General features: G+C 41.0%; 1 protein-coding gene across 1 annotated transcript in view; it reads left to right on the top strand.

Moving 5' to 3' along the window:
* Positions 1 to 6,764, top strand: part of LOC103581720 (mortality factor 4-like protein 1) — a 26,746-nt gene extending 19,982 nt beyond the window's left edge. The window contains 5 exon segments of the mRNA XM_008563489.1: positions 1,283 to 1,345; positions 1,347 to 1,381; positions 3,963 to 4,042; positions 4,564 to 4,748; positions 6,597 to 6,764. Coding sequence (XP_008561711.1) covers positions 1,283 to 1,345; positions 1,347 to 1,381; positions 3,963 to 4,042; positions 4,564 to 4,748; positions 6,597 to 6,764 — 531 coding nt within the window.
* Positions 6,765 to 9,073: the final 2,309 nt, after the last annotated feature.

Here is a 9,073-nt window from a genome sequence, read left to right as displayed (position 1 = left end):
ATAAAGACAAAAAGGGAAAAAAAAAAAAAAAAAAAGAAAGAAAGAAATTCACAAAATGGCCACAATGAAGGTATAAAATTATTACTATTGACCAATGATACAGTGTAAACTTTGACTTGTTTCTTTCTAGCAATAAACTATAGTCAAAATAGCTAATACAACCTGAAATCACAACTGCCAATCTTCAGGAGCCTGCAGGCCAGTAGGGGAAATGATCATGAAATAAACACATTAACAGCGCAGCAGAAGATGTATGAAGTGCAGAGTTAGCACAAAGGAAGGGAAGATCAACTTTCTGGAAGCTCCTTGGAGGAGCACTGGACTTCTGGTTACCTTGTGGATTATAGAATTATTTCCTTTAATGAAAGAGTCAAACTACTTTGCAGACAGGGAAAATAGCCTGGCATTCCAAGTCACATTTGTTTCTGCGCAAGTGAAACCAAATGTATATATGGCTTTGTATTTTTGGATAGTTATTTTTTTTACCTGACAAAGAGTCTTAATGTACCAATCTTAATGGAAAACCAGGGCCCTGGAATATGGAATTAAATGTGGAGTGGCGTTTATAATTTGGACAAGTAGTCAAAAAGTTTTGGATAGTTATTTTTTTTACCTGACAAAGAGTCTTAATGTACCAATCTTAATGGAAAACTAGGGCCCTGGAATATGGAATTAAATGTGGAGTGGCGTTTATAATTTGGACAAGTAGTCAAAAATAAGAAATCTACATAGTAGCATGTTTGGGAAAAGAGGGGAAATTACACGGATGTAGGGTGTATATGTGTAAGTATGGGAGAGAAATATCTAGGTCTAGGAGTTAAAGTTGAATATAGTTAAAGTTGAATATATATGGTGGAAGAGCCAGAAAAAAATTTCTACCCAAGTAGTTCCTGTTGCTTGTGTAACATGGAAAAATACTATTTGAGACACAGTAAAGTACTTGTTGTTTACATACTTCCTAATGAGTTAGGAAAAAAGAGTGGATTCTTTGTAAGCTGTGGGTTCTTTGTTTGCCAGGCTAAGTGATGGTTGTCAGGATATAAGAGTAGAGAAATTGGGAGATAGTGTAATTCCTTTACAGGCTAAAAGCTGGGTGGGCCCCAGGGAAAGTAGATATCAATATAGATGATGTAGGGAGTGAAGCTGAATGAACTGATTGATTACTGGACTCCTGTACTTCAGTTTCTTGAGCTGATGCCCTGGAGGGCCCCCAAAGGGTAGGTGCCTCATTGTGCCCTGGTAGGCAGTGCTCTCTCCTGCCAGCCCTCCTTTCTGTGGTCAGGTCTCCAGCTCCACATTCCTGTCTGCCTCTAACCCTTGTCATCTGTGGCTGCTGCCTGCCTTCTCTGTGATCATGTCTAATCTCTGCCAGCTGTTGCTGGTTGTGGCTTCTAAGCGCTGCTATCCCTGTGCTGTCCACTGTCCTCTTCTCTGAACCAGCTAAACCTTAGGGAAGTGCTGCTCTGCAAACTGCCAGCCCCGCTCCTCTGCTTCAGTCAGCTCAGTCTGGCATATGTGATTTGGTGCTGACTTGGATGTGAAGGGCTAATAATTATAACAAAAGGAATTCTTTCATTGGCCAGAGAGAAGTTGGCAAGGACAGGAAGGGAGATGAGAAACTTTTAATGGGGATATTCATTAAGTCGTTTGTTGGGTAGTATGCAATTTAACCCTACCCTCTGTCTTTCCCACAGAAATCTTCAGTAAAATCCACACTGTTCATCAATGCTTTAATGGGTTTTTTTTTAAGTGAGAAGTGTGGAGTGCTTAGTCCTGCTTCAGAATTGATGAAATCAAAATCTTTTTGTAAGGGAAATGAACCAGCATGGGTGGCATTTGTCGAACGGGTTAGATATCCCTGGTACACACTTCCATAGCACCCTGAACTTTTCCTTTGTAACCAACCTTTGTCATACTTGTGATTACTTATTTAACATCTGCTCCCTTCTTAGGTTGTTAACTCCTCAAGGCAGCTATTTAGGACATTTTAGAAAGATTTCCATAAAGAAATGGGGAAATGTGTAAACCCTCAATTATGGATTAGACTTCTTATCAGAAGAATAACCTGAAGTATTCAGGCGCTTTTACTGTACCCATTTCCAAGTCAAAGAAATAAAACAGTCATTGTATATTATAGGGTAACTGCCATTTCCACCTCTTGGTTGAGAATTCAGTCTTGTATAATACCAGTGGGGTGATAAGAACCAGACATGAAGTGTACTCAGTGGATATATAAAAAGTCCTACTTTCCTATTTGGACAAGGGATGGGGTAATCTGGTTAACAGAGTTACTACATTTCCCATGCAGAGCTCCCCAAACTTTTTTTCCCATCATGACTCACATAGAATGTCAAAGGATTTGTTTGACACATTGAGGTAAGCAGAAAAGGCTACCGTCAGCCAGAAATGACTGTCCCAGGACTCCAGTGCCACAGGGCTGAGGCTAAGTGGGCTGGTCCCTACAACTCTATCTAACACTAACTTGATATAACATCTTTTAAAATATTTTCTATATCATTAAATATCAAGTGTTGCTGGCCTGCAGTGGTACGCAAGTGACAATAAACTAATGATTAAGAGAGAATGCTAGATTTATGAAGGTTATGGCATTTAGAAAGATCTTGATTATTCAAAATGGTAAAACCAGGAAAGAAAAGAATTCCATGGCCTCAGACATGTCTACCTGCAGACAATAGCTACATGTGAAACTTTATTAAGCTAAGTCTTTAGAAGATTTTACAGATGTAAGTGTTGTATGTAGTTACAGTATTTGCTGCAGACATAGCATGTGGATAACATTTTATTCATGTTCCTTAAATAACCGACACCCCCTAATTCAGGGGATTCACTTTGATTGCTGAGCTACCAAGCATGAAGGGTTGTTTGCACATCCGTGAGGGTCCAATTGCTTCATGCTGTTTTCAGGCAAACCTTATGGAAATGCCATACAGAGGGTTCAAGGCATCATATAAAATGGTAAAACCAGGAAAGAAAAGAATTCCATGGCCTCAGACATGTCTACCTGCAGACAAGAGCTACATGTGAAACTTTATTAAGCTAAGTCTTTAGAAGATTTTACAGATGCAAGTGTTGTATGTAGTTACAGTATTTGCTGCAGACATAGCATGTGGATAACATTTTATTCATGTTCCTTAAATAACCAACACCCCCTAATTCAGGGGATTCACTTTGATTGCTGAGCTACCAAGCATGAAGGGTTGTTTGCACATCTGTGAGGGTCCAATTGCTTCATGCTGTTTTCAGGCAAACCTTATGGAAATGCCATACAGAGGGTTCAAGGCATCATATTTTCTAATTGAAAATTCAGTGGGCATTCTGAAAAGGAGAGCACAGAATTGAATACATGCTCAGAGAGCTACAACAGCATACACATATCAATTCACCAGGCCAGTAGCTAAAACATGCCACTTAGTGAAAGCCAGGACCTACATGGCATCTTGTATTCCTACTGCCACTTTCTTTCTCTTTTTCTCTTCTTCTCAAATTCATCCCATTCAGGCCACTAGCATTCGTCACCTGAATTACTACAACAGCAACCTGTCTGGTATCATGCTCACTTTCATTTCTAGGACTGTAAGTGTTGTTCTTTTATCTTGGAATGCCCTTCCCTCATCACCAGCTCTCCCCTGGCAAACATCTCCTGGTTCTTCAAGACTCAGCTCAGGTTTCATCTCCTCCAGGAAACCCTCCCTTACTCCTGAGGCAAACACAAGTGCTGCTTCTTTCTGCCCCCAGCATTACTCAGCACGGTGCAAGCCATCACTTTAAAACACTGTTAAGACTATATTGCACCCCAGTGGGCCTTATGCCCCTCAAGCGTAAAAACTATGTGTCATTTTTCATCTATGTGTCTCCAGCACCTAGCAGAGAGATAGACACTACTGAGCACGTAATACAATATTTATTGACTGACAGACTGTTTTTCGTGTTTGTTCTTTTAGGCGACTATATCTTACCCAAGCGGCTGGACTGGAAGAGCCACCTAAAGAAATGCCTTTGGAGTTGTCAGAGACATATATAGGTATTAGGTATTATTTTACTGTAATATTGGTGATTACTTTTTTCAATTTAACAAACACTTATCGAGCATCTGTTATGGGCAAGCACCCCACATACAAGAGTTATTCAGGGAATAGTTACATGCCAGCTCTGCTAGATTTCTCTTTTTCCTTTCAGTGCTTATCCTAATCTATCTCTCTCTCTAGTTCCATTTTCAAATTGAAGTCACTGTGTTTCACAGTGAATTAGATACTGGTGGAGAGGGGAGAGGGATGGAGTGTTGTCTTCACTGGAGCTTGGGGCCCAACTGAGCCATCCCAAATGCCAGCACACATGTAGGTTCTCATATAATTGCTGTAACTTATCAGCTCACAGAAGGAAATACAACTTAAGAGTTTCTAAAAGTGAGACTCCCTCTTTAATACATAAATTCTACATTTCTTATTCTCAAAATGCTTTCAAATTAAAAACGTGACCAAGTATGTATTGCATTTTTATCTGTTCAAAATGTATACAGAATTAATTTCTTTGTATTTATCCCAGGAGAGAAGTCAAAATTGCAACCCATAGAAATGGAAAGCTCACCACTTAGCAGTGCCTTTCATCTTAGTACCGAAGATAGCGTCAGAGATGTTCGATATGTGAAGATAGATGCGGAGAGCTCAAGCACAGAGTTTGGGGGCCCTGATACGAAATACTTACTATATGAGGATGAGCAGGATTTCAAGGTAGTATTCATGAAAACATAACTTGACTACTGAGAATGCTGTTTCATTAATTAATGGAGAAAATTAACCTAAGATATGGATACTGAAAAATTCTATTTGCAATTATTAGTAAAGTTGGCCCACCATTTACATCACTCTTTAGATACTATTTTCACTCCTGCCCTTGCCGAATTTGCTACATATATTCATTTATAGACCTCCATTACTAGCATGCAATGTAAGTTATCTAATGCTGCATAACAAATCATCCCCAAACCTAGTGGCTCATAACAATAATCATCTATTCTCTTTCAGGGCTTCTGTTGGTTAGGAATTCAGGAAGGGCGCCACTGGACAGTTCTTACTTGGGTCTCAGGCAATTGCAATCATTTGTTGGCTGGGGCTGCACTCATCTGCAGGCTTAATTGGGGCAGGAGGATCCATTTCCAGGCTGGCTTACTCAGATGGCTGCAAGTTGATGCTGGCTAAGCTGAGGGCCTGAGTTCTTCTTCACATGGGCCTCTCCACAGGGTGACCTAAGTGTCCCTTTGTTATGGTGTCTGGCTTCTTCCAGAGAAAGCAATCCCAGAGACCAAGATGAAAGCTGCATTGCTTTGTATGATTTAGCATTAGAAATCATACACCGTCACCTCCATCATATTCTAAGGTTGATGTCGTTACAAAGTTTCACCCAAGGGGAAGGACCATAGCTGCTATATCTTGAGGGAGGAGTGTCGGCATCATGTATTAGGCCATCTTTGGAAAGTACAAACTGCTACACATACTATATTAGTCCCTTTCTGTTGCTTATAACTAAATACCTGGAACTGGGTGATTTCACAGAAAACAAAATTTATTGCTTACAGTTTTGGAGGCTGAGAAGTCCAAAGTCCGGGGAACACATCTGGCGAGGTTCTCATTTGGTGGTGGCTTTACAGCAATGCAGGGGTTTCACATGGCAGAAAATTGTGGAGCACAGAGAGAGAGAGACTCTCACGTGCTCTCCTTTTAAAGCCCTCAGAACCATGCCGTTGACCACTGTTATTAATCCATTCTCTATGGCATGGTCCTACAACCCAATCACCTCTTCAAGGCCCTACCTTTCAATTACCATAGTAGGATTTCCCACCCTCAACAGTTACAGTGGGAATTAAGTTTCGAATATATGAACTTTTGGAACATCATTCAATCATTCACAGCAGGAGGTTTCCCAAAGGAAGGGATGTCAGATAGGACCTGAGCCATGTCAAACCAGTTTGAGGTTGATCATGGGGCTTCATTTAAATTAGACCTCTAATTCTGTTTGTTGATATTTTAGACTATAGTTAGTTTGGCAAAATGTACCAAACTATATAATAACCAAAGATCCTGTGAAAAGTGTGAAATTCTTGGAGAATTTGCTCAATATTAGAATATTTATAGTCAAGCAGCTTTTGCAGAATATTCCCCTTTGTTCTTGAATAACATAGAAAACTCTGCTGTGGTTATATCCTGGCCACCAGAAGCCTATGTATATATAACCAACACCCTTTCACCAATTAAAGAGCTTGAAGAGAATCTCTCTCCCCAGTCTAGCCAGGGCCCCTCCTCCCCACCCTTGCTACATAAGACAAGCTGGTCAGTCTTGCTGCCTGTTCTTTGGGAGATCTTGCCTTCTACACCCCACTGGGTATATAAGTTTACTGCATTGTTGTTTTTGTATTTATGGTCACTCTCAAATATTTCATGTGTTATCCAGCATTCAGGCAATTAGGAAGGTAATGATACCTGTCAGGTAAAAGTTAACTACAATAAAGAAAACCTCATCTATAAATGCTGGTAACTTGCTGAATAACCTCTCCTATTCTCTTCTCTGTCTGTTCACCATAGGATTATGTAAAATTGGGGCCCCTGGAAGTGAAGCTCATGAGTGTGCAGAGCAAGAAAATGCCCATTCATTCTCAAGAGAAGGAAATGCCAGTAAAATTTGATGAAGATGTCAGGAGCCCAGAAAGCCTCATCACATATAAGATGATGAAGTCTTTTCAATATGATTGAAAGCTGCAAAATAAAACAACTTTTCCTTATAAATGTTCTTTAGGAACTGAAGTATATCAGCTGTCCATTTCACTTACACTTTATAACCACTTTTAAACCAGTTATTATTTCTAAAGGTCACAATTACATTTAAAATAAAAATTTCAAGTATCTATTCATTTACTTGCATGGCATGAGTGACAGAAATGAAAGTACATTTTGTATTTCTATATTGAAGTATTCAGAATCATGACAGTGGGTTCAAGCTGGTCCCTGTCAGTTTCTTCCCAAATGAAGTAGTTCAATTAGAAATGTTTCTAAGAAAAATTTAGAGGTTTGCATACCACTGGCTACACATCTTACCCTCTGAGGGTGCCGAATGATAGGCAGCCGGTTTACAATTCAAGCCTATTCTTCTGTAACATCACACTATTTATAATGAATATCAAAAGATTTAAAAAATAAATTTGAGGGTATTAATTTGTTATATAAAAATATTCCACTGATAGGCAGATCTCCCTTGCACCAACTATATCAAGTCTAAACTACTACGTCCCTGCTGAAAGCAATTACCACTTCCCTCTTAAGGATACCACAAGCCAAGGACACTGTGACTGCCTGAATGTGACCTCAGCATTCCATTTGGATCCTCGAGACCTGTTAATACCACCATGTGTCACGTTTCTGTATTCCCTGGTGATGTAAGATGTAAGCTTCTTTCATCATTGATGGGGGACATTATTTGCATTTTGGGGAGGAACATTTGTGCTGCACTGTCTTGAGCCCTGCAGCATGTTGGCATTCCTGTTCCCTCAATCTCAAATGCTGCTAACCTAACATTCTTCAGTCATTGTAGAAGTCAAAAACACTGGTTATGTTTCCCCACACCCTTTGGGGGACAGTGTCACCACCAGTTGAACACCTTTAAGTTGTTTCTATACTTTAAAACAACTTAGTGCTCAGTGCTTCCCAGCCCTTTCCTACTCTGCCCAAGCCTTCCAACCATGCCCTCTGAGACAACAGTAAGCAAATGCCATTGTTGAAAGTTCCCTTTACTCTCTGGTCATGACTGGCACCTGGTTCTTCCCACAAAGACCCTACTTTCCCTGTAGCCATCTCAAGTGTATGGTACTTATTCTTTTATGCTCCCACATTCTGTAGGGCCCACATGCTTCCACCGACCCAATGCCTCTTCCAGATCATTATTCTACCATTCTCACTTAAAAACACTTCTTTTGAGGTTCGGTATATATGTCACTCTACCACTATTCTTTGCTATAATTTGCTAACCCTCCCTGTCACTATTCTCCGTGATCTTTAGTTTTGCACCCGGTTCACAGGTTTCCTTTCCAATCTACTTCATGCCCTACCATATCCATCTATTGAGATGCCTAATAGTCATTCATGAGTAGAAATTTGTTGGATATATGAGTGCTTCCATTTGACCATTCCAGATGCACTCACTACCTTTCCCTCTGTGTCTCAAAGGGTGACCTTTATGGATTGTATCAGTGATGTCCCTTGTCTTCTAATTGCCAATTGGGTTTGTTCAATGGAAGGTTCTGGCAGGAGATCAAAGAAAGGGAGAAGGTGAGATTTATTCTCCCAGATCCTTACCTACTGGGTAATGTGGATTAGCAGGGTGGGTCCCTCTACCTAAGGCCACAGCTCCTTTACCAAAGGCTCACCAAATACAGCTACTCTCTAGGACTAGTAAATACTCCCCTCTACCCCTTCAGGCCCAGGAGTGGTAACAGTTCCATCTGTTGCTAGCCCCAGGGAGTTTCATCATCCCTTTTAGTTTTTCTTAATCCTGCTCACACCTTTCCATAGATTCCCTTTGTTAAACTTTTCTTAAGTATCCTGTTTGAACGTGGCTTTTTTTCCTGCTGGGAAAGGTCAAGGCTGGAGATAAAGATCTGGGAATCAAGAGCAAAGGACTGAACTTAAAGCCATGAAAGCCTGGCCGGCCCGGTGGCACACTGCTACAGTGCCCCGCTTGGGAAGCGCGGCGCAAAGGACTGAACTTAAAGCCATGAAAGCCTGGCCGGCCCGGTGGCACACTGCTACAGTGCGCCACTTGGGAAGCGCGGCGGCACTCCCACCAAGGGTTCGGATCCCACATACAGGCCGGTTCCCGCTCACTGGCTGAGCGAGGTGCGGGAGCAACACCGAGGGTTGTGATCCCGTTGCCGTCCTGGTCCGGTATGGGCGCAACACTGAGGGTTGTGATCCGATACCGGTCACGAAAAAAAAAAGACAAAAAAGGAAAAAAAAAAAAAGCCATGAAAGCCTGGATGACATTACTGAGGGTCTGAGTGTCAATAAAG

Source organism: Galeopterus variegatus, unplaced genomic scaffold (assembly GCF_000696425.1).
Source record: "Galeopterus variegatus unplaced genomic scaffold, G_variegatus-3.0.2 Scaffold13760, whole genome shotgun sequence".
In the NCBI taxonomy this organism is placed as follows: Eukaryota; Metazoa; Chordata; class Mammalia; order Dermoptera; family Cynocephalidae; genus Galeopterus; species Galeopterus variegatus.
Note: the sequence above shows the minus strand (reverse complement) of the source record. Positions and strands in the feature narration are given on the sequence as shown.